This window comes from Ailuropoda melanoleuca, chromosome 1 (assembly GCF_002007445.2).
Source record: "Ailuropoda melanoleuca isolate Jingjing chromosome 1, ASM200744v2, whole genome shotgun sequence".
In the NCBI taxonomy this organism is placed as follows: domain Eukaryota; kingdom Metazoa; phylum Chordata; class Mammalia; order Carnivora; family Ursidae; genus Ailuropoda; species Ailuropoda melanoleuca.
Window position 1 is genome coordinate 123,250,634 of NC_048218.1, and position 15,161 is coordinate 123,265,794.

At 39.0% G+C, this 15,161-nt stretch overlaps 1 gene segment (V, D, J or C); it reads left to right on the top strand.

Annotated features, from left to right (window-relative positions):
* Nucleotides 1–3,676: 3,676 nt before the first annotated feature.
* LOC109488455 lies at nt 3,677–14,699 on the top strand. The segment is given in 4 exon segments: nt 3,677–3,859; nt 5,247–5,372; nt 11,999–12,046; nt 14,143–14,699. Coding segments are annotated over 4 exon segments (492 nt in total).
* The last annotated feature ends 462 nt before the right edge of the window (nt 14,700–15,161 follow it).

Here is a 15,161-nt window from a genome sequence, read left to right on the forward strand (position 1 = left end):
TCTCCAATGCCTGTGAGTGAGATAGACAGACAGACCCAAGCTACCCAGGTCAGTTCATCCGTTCTTGACTCTGATCATATCTAATGTGACTTTGCTTTAGAGTCATCTTCGTTTAATGTCAGCAAGACCGATTTTTATATATTTTTATATAAATTTCAATATATAAATACATATATTGAAAAATAGAGGCACAATTTTAAAAGAGGCACAAAGGGAGATTTCTGTAAGAGCTTTTCAGGCGGTGGTTTTGGATACCTATCGCGGTGAGCTACAATAAAGCTCCTGTTAAACCCCAGGACTGGATTACAGGTAAATATTCTTTAATTCTTCCTTATAAGGTTGGGAGGGGAGGCAGGTAATGCAGGGGCTGCAGGCTAGGTCTGGTACTGGCTCAGAATTCTAGGATTTGGTCCCAGTTTGATCACAAATAGCAGTGGGATCCTTGGAGAGGTAGGGGACTCCGTCCCAGTCCTTGGGGTAGTTGCTGCCTGAGCTGGCCTGGAGGAGATTAACAAGGAGCTAACCAGCTAGAGCAACTGGGGTCCCTACAGGGTGCAGTTGTGAGGTCCCTTAGGGATTTCTGTGTTGAAAGATTAGTAAAGAAATTTGTGTATCTTATTTCTTTAATTCTGAAAATAACCAATGGAAAAGAATGGACCAAAAATTGATAAACTTGTCATTTTGTCAGAAGATGTTTCATGTCGGGTATGAACATATTTAACCGTGCAAATATATCCAAGAATGTCATAAGTTGGATTTGTTTTTTTTTTTTTTTCCAAATTCAGTTCAGGATGTCTGTTCATTCTTCATTAGCCTTAGAGATGAAATTTTGCCTGAATGCGGGAGAACATTTCACAGGGATGTTTCTAGCCTGCTAGATCTAGTCAAATAAAAGTTTTTAAAGAATTTTCACAAAGCTAGTAAAATGTTGGAAAAAATAAGAGAAATGATATATTTTGATTTCCTTAGTGGCTGTGATCACAGGCACAAATTCAAAATTGTAAAGCAACTTCTTGGTCCTCTAAAAATCCAGCTGACTACACACTCAATGTAAATTCTAGCAATCCAATTAAATAATGGTGACACAGATATAATTCATGAAAAATATGTTCTAGTTGAGTGTGCTTCAGAGAAAAATGTGGACTATGATTCTGGATTTATCGCTTTCTGTATCTTTTAGCATATATTTTGATTCACTGGTTATTACCTTCTTCAAATTATGAAAATAATACATGCTCATTATGAAAAAAATTGGAAAAAAGAAAAATGAACAAAAAATTAAAATTGTATAGTGACACTTATTACTGTTAATATTTGTTATATTTCCATCTTTTCATTCTACCAATGTAACAGCCATCTCAAGTGGATAATGTGAGGATTAAAGGAAATTAAACATGGACATAGCTACCACAAAGGTTTGGGACATGGTCTGTGATAAAAAAAATGTCAGTTCTCCAGAATTCATATTACTGCCCCCTGGAGTTCTTTATATAATCAGGAGTACAGAAAAATGTATTTATTACCATTATTTCCAAGTCACTTAGAACAAATGGTCAGATTTGCAGAATACTTTCAATTCTAAGACTCACTGTTACCATTTGTAAAAATTATTAGAATGTACTAAGCATTACCTCAAATATTGTTAGCCTGAATATAAGGTGAATTCTCATTTTTCAGGACAAATACCTGGATGTAACAATAGGGGGGGACTTTCAATTTGAATATATAAACTTATAATGATATAAATATACAGTAGAATATTCCTTTACAATATCTTTATTAGATTACACTCAAATTAAAAAATATATCATTACATCATTACAAATACCAGTTAAAAAGACTGCTTTATTTACCCTTACATTTCATTAAAAATTCTGTTCAGACTCTTCACATGCATCTAAAACATCTACCTTAGAGCATATTTCTGAGTCATCTCAGGCTCTGAGCGTCTGCTTTGGGATCCCCTTATGATGATGTCACTGGATATTTTATTGGAAGAGACAATTACCTACTTACAAAATAAAAGGAAACCATTTATTTCAGTCATATATATGTGCAACGTAAAAAAAGTATAGAGACTTTAGTCCCAAGGAATATTTACCAAATCCGTATTAAACTTCTTTATTGTTTTTTACCGGTGCCATCTCTAAAACTAGCTTTAATTGAGTTTCTTTCAGGTTGATATCTTGTCCAAGTAGTATTGTTTGATCAAAATAGAGTATTGGAAGAGCATCATTTAAACGGAGAGGTTGACCAAGGACTGAAACATAAGGCAACCTCTATTTCGTGACGGACATCTCTGGGAACGAAAGCTTCACTTTATGCTCTGATGTTTCAGTGTGTTAGAATTCCACATGTTTTGCATATAAATCATGGATCAAAGATTTGCAAACATCTTCTCCCATTTTTCATGTCATCTTCGAGGTTGACTTACCAAACTATCAAGTTCTAGGGCAGAAAAAGTAACAAGCTCTAATGCCCAAACTATTTCTCACTTATTTATACTGCTTATTTCCGAAATCTATTTGAGAAGACCTAAAATAAAATACACAAGTACAGTTAGGCTGTGAAAGAAAAATAGAAGATCAGAGGCACTAAGGAAAGCAGAAGAAAAAAGCTCTGTAATTATCTAGCAAGAAATACAGGGTAAAATTTTATGTTCAAAGGCAGGAGGAAAATGTGGTGGAGCACACGCTTTTTATTAACTGAGAAAATGAAGCACACCAAATTTTCCAATATGCTATGTTTTTCCCACCAGAAAATGAGAAAAGGACTTCAATGTGTGAGTCCTTCAGGAGGAATGTGAAGTGAAAAGGTAGGCATTGCCTTCCACATACACTTTATAAAATGGAAGAAATGGTCAAGGTTCAACTTCAAATGAAAATCAATATAAACTGTGTTTTTAGTGAACATTTTCTAAAGCAAAACAAAATTGTGATCAGTGCATTACTTGATAAGGTTAATATCAGAACATTTCTGAAAATAATCAAGAAATTGTTTAAACAGAAGCTTTGGAAATATGGCCACATTGCTTCTGAATTTAACACACTATAAATAATTTGGAGGTGCCAGCATTGCCCTACTCAAAATCCCCCGGTGATTCCAATGTGAGAGCAAGATATTCTATAAAATCAGAAACCAAAGAGAACTCCAGTACTCAGAAGTGGGCATGGGATCCATATTTGAAGCTAAAAGTTCAACTTGATAGATTACCAAGTACGCCTGGAAATAGATTCCCACTCAAACAAGTGACTATGTATTGTTTTAAAAAATTCTACATTTTTAAACCAGGTTCTGCCACTTAATAACTGTGACTTTGGTCAAGTTACATAACCTCTTGAACCTCTTTTCCCATGGAAGCTAAGAATAATCGGTACTTCGTAACTCACTGTGGATGAAAGGCCATGGTAACCATTAATTCTGTAGCAATTTTTCCTTCTTTTTACTATATAGTAGATGGTTCCAAAGTACACAATGCTTATGTCCCTAATAATAGTTTTAATTTATTATTATTTATCTCCCCCCACAGATAAACATCCTATTGAAAACTCTTCCCCCAAGCCCACAATTTTTCTTCCTTCAATTGCTGAAATAAAACTCCATAATGCTGGAACATATCTTTGTCTTCTTGAGGATTTTTTCCCTGGTGTTATCAAAATACATTGGCAAGAAAAGGATGGCAAAACAATTCTGAAATCCCAGCAGGGAGAAACCATGGAGACTAACAACACATACACGAAATTCAGCTGGCTGACTGTGACTGGAGCGTCAATGGATATAGAACACAAATGCATCGTCAAACACAAGAGTAATAAAGGAAGGGTTGATCAAGAAATTCTTTTTCCTTCAATAAACAAAGGTAAGTGCATATATACATCAATATAACCTCGCAAGACCTTTTTTTTTTTAAGCGAATACCCTCATATTTTTGTCAAGCATTAATGGAAACAAGCAAATAGAAATCTTTCTTTCATGTTGTTACCATTAATGGTGGCATAAATGTCCTGCTATTTCCAAATAAAATTAAAATAGTATGGGCCTTGAAACATAAAAAGAAAAAGAAAAATTCACTTAGACTTTCTTGTCTCAGTTTCATCATCCAAAATATGAAGGTCACGATGATGTTTTTAGGGTCATTATATGCATTAAATAAAACCATATACGTGAAAGCACCTGACAACCTCACACATCATAATGCTCAAAAAGAGAGTCCACTTTCGATGATCTTACTTGAAAAGGAAATAAGAACAATTCTACATCTTTCAGGAATGTTCTACTCACTTATCAAAGTCTCTCTCGCTTCAATTTTACTTTACTCAAAGTATAACCCATAAACAATGAGTTATAAGTGACAAGATGCTATCTTCTTCCATTCTACGCCATGACTGTATTTCTTGTCATGGGTAAATGCTGTTCAACCAACATGTATTGTAGTATTTGTGTGTTCCAGTCCTGGTAGGGATGCAGGTTGAACTAAGGAGGATCCCAAGGAGGAGCCCTACAGTAGAGAGAATATACTTTTCCCAACCACTCAGGGTCAGTCATGATGCAGGCATGGTGACCCGAAGGAGTCCCATTGGGGCAGATGCTGGTCATACTTAGACAGTGTGGGCAGACGGCTGAATGTGCCCTGGCCCTGCTGTGATCCAGTAACTCACTAGCTCAGAAGTCAAGTCCTGAGCATGAACACAGACCAAGGCCCCAGAGGGCCCCTAAGAAAGAACCAGTTTGTACTTTCCCTGTGGTTCACAAGCCCTTTTTGAGCAGTGGGGAACAAGCACATAACAAGATGTGTGAAGAGCTTTCTATATACAAGTATAAGTTTCTGAAGGCAGTCTTCATCTTCTTGGGTCTGTTAAAAAGAAAACCACAGACCCAAAATAGCAACACTAAGTTTAAGGTCCCAAGTCACTAAACCGAGAGTTAATACTTGGCCTGAGTGAAATTTCAACCCCGCTCAACAGTGACCTTTAACCAGTGAACATGGGGATTTCATGGTCAGCACTATGAGGTTTACTGATTCCTTTCCCCTTAGGAGGGTGACCTTGCCTAAAACAATGCATTCTTTGCTAATAATTTCATTTTATCCCCTCCCCCTCTATTGTTAAAAAATGTTTCCTTTCCTGTAGTCCTTTGGAGCTCCCCTCTACTTGCTAGATGGGATGTTGCCAAACTCATAACTCAATTGATTGATACAGTCATTAGATCTTTAACATGTACTGGGTTGAATTTTTATTCATTAACAGATTTGGTGGCAGCTATGGGATCTGAACTGAACGTCCAGGGGACTTCAGAGACAAGGAGAAACACAGAGGTGGTTACAGTGAGCCCTTTGAGTTCATGGTCTTTCTCACCATTTTCAAGGGCTGTAGGTGAGTTCTTCTTGGTTCTGAGATCCACTCTCTTTCTGTTCAGGCATCTGATCAAATTGGTCTTCCCTTTACAGGGTGGTCAGCTTGGGGTGGCAGAGGGTCATGCTCAGAGCCCAATTGTTCTGGAATGCTTGTCTGGAGTCCCATTGAACTGGCATGTTTGCCCAGAGCCCAAGTACACAGCTAGAAGAGTCTGCCTGGGTCAAGTCCCTAAACTTTCAGACCACAGTTCCCCAGATGGAAACCTTAGCGAGGTTCCAGAAGAACTGTTAGTGGCACACACGGAGTCTTCTTGTGGCCAGAATGCATCTCTTGGTTACTGCCCACACACTAAGGTGCATATAATTATTTTTCTTGTTTCATGGAGATAGAGTCTACTGCTAACAGGGATCAAAGGGGAAAAAAACCCACAAAATGGATGGGCACAGGTCAAGCTTTTAAGGCTTTTAGAATGCTCTCCACCTCAAGAACACTCCCTGATAGTATAAGTTGGTCAGGGAATAGGTCGGATGGGCACTAGGTCACCCAACCTCAAGAAAACTTCTGTGCAATAAGCTATACTGTAAGACACACACAATCCCCAATTCTAGGACACATCCCTTTTAGGTGTGAGCTCTGCTCCCAGAAGACCAAAGTCTTACCTATTGGGATCCTTAAATCCTAAGGATTTTTCAAAAAGAGAGTCCACTTTCGATGATCTTGCTTGATCAGGAAATAAGAACAATTCTACATCTTTCAGGAATGTTCTACTCACTTGTCAAAGTCTCTCTCATTTCAATTTTACTTTCTGTCTGCCAGGGACGTGCGGCGGGTTGGTTCCTTCCTTTCGCTCTCACTGTGAGTGACTCTGGATCTCGGGAGGGTGATATCCTTTGCACCCTCTTTGGGGACCCATCTTACACACAAAAGGGGTTATCCCGCGCTGGCAGAAATCCTTCAAATCAAACCTACATACCCAGAGGGAATTCCTTCTTGAATTCCCCACACATTGAGGCTCATGTGCTCAGAGATAGGTTAGATCAACGTATGATGTCATTTCACGTAAATCCGAGTCTTTGAGAAACTGAGAGCAACTGTCCTGACAAATCTTAACCAACTAGAAATGCAGCCCTTGAGGCCATTCAGAGGCTGTCTATTCCTTTACCCTTCCCCAAACTTCTCCTATTTATGGAAAAGGGCTTATAAATGATTGGCTTCAGAAAAACAAAGTCCTTTGGGAGGAACTTGCTTTCTTTCTCTGTCCTTAAACATTATACATCTTATCATTTCTTTGAAATGTAAACATAGCCCATAAATGCCAGTGACTGAGCGAAACAAGGGAAAGAGGCCTTTTTAAAATACAAACTGCTAAAGGGCTCTTGTGCCTAAACTCTAGCAGTCTCCATCATTCCAGGGACACATACAAATCTGTACATTTTCTCCAGACATGTTAGTGACTCTAGGGTCCGTGAAGAGGCCTGTGTGTCCACAAAGATACATTGTCAGTGTGAGATATTTTTCTGTCTAGATGGTATTGGCAACATTAATTTGCAAAGAGTTCTATTTCCTTTTTGTTGTTGTTGTTTTGTTTGAAGACAAGCACTTGTAAGGATTGGGCATTCTAAAGCTCTCAGAAAGATAGAAACTAACCCAAATGTGTTTCAACTTCATGACTGGGCAAATATTCATTGTTGGTTTAAGTAAAGACATGTCTTTATTACTTTATCAGCACTAAAATTAGAAATTTCACATGCCTGGATTTACTACAAGTTAAGTAAGGAGATGTGATCTCTGTTCCAAAATGTTAAAGAAAGCTGGCAAGAATGACAGACTTCATTGTCTCATAAAGTTTTTATAGGTAATCTCAGCAGAACTACTAAGAACCAGTAAATTGAATAGATGAAAAATTAAAATGAAAAATTTTAAATATATTTTTAAATACTCCCCCAAATCTTTTTGGTAACCTAAAACCTTGAAGTTTTCCTGAGTTAAGTCAAGAGTTAAATTAAGTTACACTCATTAAATATCTAGATTATTTCCATGTAGGATAAAATACTAAATTATTAGTTAATGAACATAGGTTTATCTACTTTTGGTTTCCTTATTGCAGAGAAACTGAAGATAAATTTGGGCCTGTTCATAAATGAATTTTGTGCTTCACTGAAAGATTGTTTTAGGGATAAGCACACATCTCTAGGAATTATGAAATGTATTCATAAATTCGCCAATCTAAGGAATGCTGGTGTAATGGTTCACGATTGCTTGCTTATTAGCTTTCATTAAAAATGAGAGTTTCTAAAAGTTAAGAATTTTAATAAATGTAATTAAGACTCCTGGCAATAATATGAGAAAAACCTGGAATGCAGTGAAAGTGAGATGTGTCTTTTAGTAATAAAACATATGAGGAATGGAAATATATTTTTTGAGGGAGGAAAAAGGAATTTGTCCTAAAAGGAGGCTGGTTATCTAAAGAGGGAACACTCAAGGGGCACCTGGGTGGCTCAGCAGGTTAAGCGTCTGCCTTGTGCTCAGGTCTTGATTTCAGGGTCCTGGGATGGAGCTCCTCATCGAGCCCCCCATGGGGTTCCCTGCTCAGCGGGAAGGCTACTTCTCCCTCTCCCTTTGCCCCTGCTTGTGTTCCCTCTCTCACTGTCTCTCTCTCTCTGTCAAATAAATAAATAAAATCTTTTAAAAAAATTTTAAAAAAACGAAGGGGGTACACTCAAGACAAAATCTGAATGTGAAAGAGAAAGTTGTAGAGGCTTATACAAAGAGGATGTTTGGAAAGAATGTTATGTGAGGTTAGGACTAAGATTGGAACGAGGAATTTTCAAATCAAAAGTAAGCTGGTGCAGCATTAGAATTTGTTTTCTCTCTGTCAAAAGGACAAAGGGTTTTGTGGGCTTTTTTGTTTGTATTCTTTGGAGTGTTGGCCTGCTTAAATCTGTTTTACCTGGAACACTCCAAAGGGTTTGCTAAACTTATTTAGCTTATTTGATATGTTAAATTACATGGGAAGAGTTCTCAAATAAAAATTCATACTAAGTTTTCTTCAGGTAGTATTTGTAAGATTGTGGCACATGTAGATAAGGTCCATTCTGGTTCTACAAAAATGGCCGCTCATTGCCAGACTTGGGCTGTCCTGACGTCCTTGTAACATGGCACCTGTCTGCTTCTGAATCAGAGAAATTAAAGAGGGTATATATGGCAGTGTAGTAAAGAAAAACTCAGGGCTAAGGGAAAACCAGGACAGCCACTTCGTTCTTACCAGCTCCCTGGCAAACCCCATTTCTCTTGGTCTTTGATTTTTCATTCCTTTACCCACCATAGTGCATTTAAGATGACTCAAAGTATAGGGGTGCCTGAGTGTCTCAATTATTAAGTGTCTGCCTTCGGCTCATATCCTGATCCCAGCGTTCTGGGATCAAGCCCACATTGGGGCTCCCTGTGCAGCAGGAAGCCTGCTTCTTCCTCTCCTACTCCCCCTGCTTGTGTTCCCTCTCTTGCTGCCTCTCTATCAAATAAATAAATAAAATCTTAAAAAAAAAAAGATGATTCAAATTATAAATAAACATCAGTGGGAAGACTTTTATAACGGTACCAAACTGTTTACCACCAATGTCTAAACTGTCAGGTCCATGACCCTGGAAAAATTGTTTTTTTTTTTTTTTTAGAGGCTTCATGCCTCCTCCCTCTGGACCCTTTGAACACCTGCAGCTCCTGCAGCTGGACTTCATTCCACCATCACTTAGTATGTGTTGTCAACATGCCCTTGTCCTTGTGTGTATATTTTCTGGATGGGTTTAAGCCTTTCCCTGGAAAAAGCTGATGCCCTCATTGTGGCAAAGACACTATTAAAAATGAGTTTCCCCCTTGGGCCATGCTTTCTATGATCTCCAGTGACCAAGGCTCCTACTTCACTGGGCAAATCACAGGAGCTTCTGGGAAAACCTTGCAAACTTCTTTGAATTGTCTCAGTGCACAACCCTGCTGATCCTTTGTGCGGCCTGCTAGTCTGAGCAGCTAGTGGAACTGTGACTAGCACACTGAAGAACAACAAAAACTGAGAGCCTCAGAGCAGCTGCTGAGAGAGGTGTTCATGCCTCAATTTTAACCCCAGCTCTCATGTAAGCTGAGAGTCTGATCAAAAGGCAGGGCTAAGGAGGGCACGTAGTGCATGGTGCACTGGGTGTTATACGCAACTAATGAATCATCGAACTTTACATCAGAAATCAGGGACGTACTGTATGGTGATTAACATAATATAATTTAAAAACATTAAAAAAAAAAAAAAAGGCAAGGCTGTCAAAAAGAAAACCACATGTTTAAAATGACATCACTTAGCTCAAGGCCCCAAGTCTCAGAGGGTGACCTTGCCTAAAACAACGGGTTCTTAGCTAATCATTTTTTTAGTCTCTCTCTCTCTTGAAAAACCTCCCCATTTTTTATCTTTATAATTTATTAGTTGAATTTTTGTTATTTCACAGATTCTTAGTTTGTCCAGTGATCAAATTAAAGTTCAACATTTACATTTGCTTTCACCTGGACTGTGATAAGGAACAAATGAAATTATGGCAGTGCAAAATGCTTGCTTTTAAAGCATGACATGGATGAATTTATTCCTATATTTACTGTATTTATTCGTATGCTTTCCTAAAACTCACTAAGGTAAGATGACATAGACAGCCCTAGTGTTTTATTTCTACAGCTAAAAAACAGGGAGGAAGCAAATTAGCAAAGCATAAATTTAATGTAATCATTGGGAGGAAGTATCCTGTTAAGTTTTGACTTTTCTAGTGAACAGAGAAAAGTAGAGCATATTAATTTCCATGGTGATGATTGTGGTAAGTGAGAAGTAAGGGTGAGGGAATTTCTACTAATGCAATTCTATCAAATTTTTATTGCTCTTTCTTGGAAGTGTTTTGTTTGCTGTTTTGTTTTTGTATATATACGTATACACATATTATATATACATATACTTCAAAATACAAAGCAATGAGGTGATTCTGAAGAGAGATAACACTCATCTTGCCCACGTTTTCAACCAAGCTTGATTGAGGAAAGAGCACCTAGGACACACACAATTTTATTATGAAAAATTGTTACCTTACTGCTTTTATGTCAATCAGTGCATGATGATGAAATTTTAATTTATCTACTTTTGTTTTTAGTTTACTTGTAGTTAATGAACATACATTGTTATATTAGTTTCACTTGCATAATATGATGAATAAAGTCACTGTAGGAAAACAAAGAGACATTTAAGGCACTGGAGAGCCAGCTCTTGAGGACATTTAACATTTAACCTAATCATACGAACATTTTCCTTCTTGGGATTTACCCAGAAGTCTGTCCCTCAAACCCATTTTTTAAAGAAAACACCAAAATAAGGTTGTGTGGAGTGCATAAATTGCACACCAGAACCATGTCTTTGTGGGCAAGGACACATGGGCCAGAAAAAGGACAAACCAAAACAACCCTGCAACTCTCTCTGTATCCAATCATCAATGATCTAAGGAGTCTGGTCTTTGTATGTTGAGTTGTTTTTTTCTTTAACACTGTAGATAAATACAACTTTCACCTCAAGTTTCATTCAGACAACTATCAGTGTGACTTGGCCTATCCTTCTAGCCCTGTAAACAAGTGCTTGGAAATTCTTAGATTCTGTAATAAAAAGGTCATTTTCTAGGAATAATTAAGACACTGGAAGAGATGATGTCTGAGAGTCCACAATGGTGGGGTTATGTTTGAATTCTATGGATTGTTTTACAAGGTACTTTCCACGTGCTCTCACTCATCTAAGCCCCCATAACGGTCATTTGAGGACTGGCTCTGCCAATCACTGGTATGATTCCTGGCGAGTTACTTATACTCTCTAAATCGTATTTCTTTGTGTCTAACACAGAGTCCTCCAATTCAGCTCATGTCATTGTCACTGCAAGATCAGATGACATAATACGTGTGAACATTTCACGTAGTGCCTGACACAGTAATAATCACTCAGTAGGTATTGGCTTTCATTAGTATTGTTGTCATGTCCACAAACAACACCACGCCCGAAAATAATGTGCGGGAGTTGAGGATACTGGGCATGCATGGTTTGAAACAAAGGGCTGCTTTCTTTTGCTTAGATGGGAAATTTACCTAAACCAGACTCCTTCCAACATGTAAGATTCTGCTGTGCATTCTAGGGTTGGATGAATTCATTATGGTAGCAGCCCTTCGTGTCAGCAGTGGGTGCCTAGGACTATACAGCAGCCACTGATTTTGGTTCTTTTTCCATTGAACCAGTGTTTATAGATCACCCACTGTGCGGCAGGCTCTGTGCTGGGAGCTAGGAGCACAGACAGAAAACAAGATAGTCTTAGACATTACCTTCCAGTTGTGAGAAAAAAAATGCATCATTCATGACCTTCAACATCTTCATGTGCAGAAAAATAATATATGAACTGATGTACTGAATTACAGAGACCAATCATTTCTAGAATTGTGGGGCTCGTATTAGTAATGTCTCTTTCCTCTTTATTGATAAATTGTATCTATCTATCTATTTATCTGTCATGTATCTTTCTGTCTATCCACAACACAGACACATGTCAAAGGATGGATATGAAATATTGAATAATATTTGCTCTCATTTCTTTTAGAGCTCACTGCTATTAACTCCACAAAAGCTTCCCTGAAAGATGAAGATGGTAAGTGTTTGTCTGTTTGCCTCTATGTTATGCTACAGCATTTTTTCCTCCTGATCAACTTAACTTTTGAACTTGCCTGGCTTCAGGGAGAAAGCTCAGAATGGCTGGATCTTGCAAAATAGACTGAGTGATATTTAAAGTCAATCCATCATTTCTCAGGAGTCATGTTCACACAGTAACTGCTATTTGGGTGGGAGAGGACTATAAATTCGGGCTGCAGTGAGGAGCTCTGAATTCTTCCAACAATGGACTTCATTCACTTCTGTGGCCTTTGTTTCTGCTCACAGAGGAAACATATCAAAGTTGCTTATAGAGTTTTTTTAAGTCTCTGTTCCTGTTCATATTTGATAACATGTTCTGCCATTGAGAGCTTCTCATACAGAAGAAGATTGTGCTGCACTGTGGGTGCACTTTGTTTAGTTCTCTTAATACTCACTGTGAAGGATTTTATTCCCATTTTACACATGAGGGCAATGAGCTAAAATTAATTCAGCCCCTTGCACCAACCACACCACACAGCGAGATCTGGGGCTTCAACCCAGACCATCTGAATCAAGAGTTCACACACTTACTCGGTTTTTATTCTTCCTCTAAATCCCAAAGCCAAGGCCCAGACAGGTGCACACATAGGGAGGGGGTGTGAACGCAGGGCTTCAAGTGCCACAGACTGGACTTAACCCAAGTCTTTTAATTATTAGTTGCATGAATATGGGCACATTACTTACATTTTCTGAGCCAACCAGGAATAACATGAATAATGTCTAACTTGGTTATTGACGATATTAAGATCACATATGTGGACTGTCTAGCATAGGCTATCTCATTTAGCTGACACATTGTTAGTACTGACTCCTGGCCCTTTCTCCCCACATATGTACAAAGAAAGTGACGAGGAGCATTGGCTCTAGCCCCGCTGATCTGCCCTCCATGTCCAATCTCAAGGGGCCTCTGGACCTTAGCTAACGAATTACCTGGCCAAGGGCAAGGAGCTATGAGCACAGCACCACTTGATGTCCCTTTCCACACCAAGAGCCAACAATTCTGCAGTTCTGATTCTTTGGAGGTAAAACCAGTAAGGGAAGTTTCCACGGCAACAGACTTGGCCTTGTGGTTTCTTGAGTAGCCAGGCTGGCCCACCGTGGTTGTCATTATTTCTTGACATCATGTATTTCCCACAAAACTTCAAAGGATAATAAATGCTATTGTTCTATGACATCATAGCTACAAGATATTGAAGAGATATTCAAGAAAGACAGGTGAATAAGCCATGACTTCTTAAAGTTTCAGAGAATTTTGATAAACCCCTTTCTTCCATTTTATATAATGCACTCTTAACAAAAACCTCTCATCAACCCTTCTGTGAACACCACCAAATTTCCATGGATTCTATCATTCCTAGGAATCTCCATGAATACAAAACATATAATGACTAAGATACTTCTAAATTAACAATTCAACTTCATATATATGCTTAATCATTTGACGTCTTGGGTGCTTATCACACGTGGAGAAGCAGAATTACAGAGTACCTGCGAGTATGTGCTTGACGCTGCGAGTATGTGCTTGAACGTCATGTTCCTGGATTTGAAACCTGACTTAGGATACTAACTAATGGTATAACATCAAGCAAATTAGTTCTCTGTCCTCAATTTATTTGTAAAATGGGAATGAAAACAATAACCTCATAGGTTATCGAAAATTAAGAAAGATTAACATGCAAAGCTCTGAAGTACATGGTAGTTTGTGCTTAATGGATATTGGCTATTATTCTCACTTAAAGACATGGTGGGGGTGAAGAAATGCTAAAAACTATTTATCACCAATGCTTTTATCCCATTGGATTCATTTGGTAAAATGCAACTTTACGTTTTAATACTTCGGAAGGTTGCACGTGAACTTCACAGAGGTTGTTGATTGACTTGACCTACATTCTGGATTCTGAGTTGTCTTGGTGGTGGTGTAGATATTTACTGCAGGCGGTGGCGGGGGAGTTTCACTTCAACCTAGTTTATCAGAAATGAACGATGTGACCCCCCCCATGAATAAGTCCTAGCTTTTCAAAAGAACAGTTGAAACTAATAAGTGATTTCTTTCAGACAACCTGCAGCTGCAGCTCACGAACACGTCTGCCTACTACACATACGTCGTCCTCCTCCTCAAGAGCCTGGTCTACTCCGCCATCATGGCCGTCTGTCTGCTCGGGAGGGAAGAGTTCCTAACACATGGTGGCACCAAGGCTCCGCTTGTCTCCATTGGCTATTATCCCTAGAAGTGTCCGCTGGCGATCTAGTGGGACTTTCTGATATTGGGTTACTGCAGTTCACATATGTCCTTTTCTATTGTGTCATTTTAATCACTGGGCAAACAGAAACTTTCACTCTGCAGCAACAGCAAATGCTGCCATGACTCAGGGGTGGGGCCGGGGGACCATCCACAGGGGCCTCAGCACCGCTCTCTCTGTAGTGTCCCCCAGCCCCTCAGCCACCCAGTCCCCATGCCTCTGAGCACAGCCAGCACGCAGCTTCTAGTCACTTCCCCCGGAGGCTCTTTCACCAGATGACTGCTGGGAAGCTTTTTATTTTATATACCCAGAAGCTACCTGAATTTTGTATTGTTTTTCACAAAAGGCACAATAAAAACAAACAAAAGTCTACTTTGGCCTCTGTGTACTTTCATTTGGTGTAATTTAACTGAGAGTCCAAGGTAAGGGACACAAAATCAGCATTGGTTGTAATATTGGTCAATTCCACATTTCTACTTATTTCCCTGAGGTACTCCTGATGATTTCTTCTCTGGGGCACCGGCCCCAGGGGAGCCACAGCCGGTGAAGGGGCCCAGGTTATTTCTCCTTCAACCGTCAGCTGATTCAGACTCATTTAGTTGAAGACGTTCTGGTGATGACAGTAGAACATGTCACATGACTGGCGGGTGTGTGCGGATCTCTCCCAGTGTGTCACGGGCACCATGTTCACTGACCTCACAAGAACCCAATAAGAGCCCCACTAACAATGGAAAGGTAGGGTGGTGGAGGATTAAGTGCTTGGACTCTGAACCCCAAGTGCCTGCGTTTAAATCTTGGGTCTATAGCTACTTGAACTGTCTGTGCAATAATTTT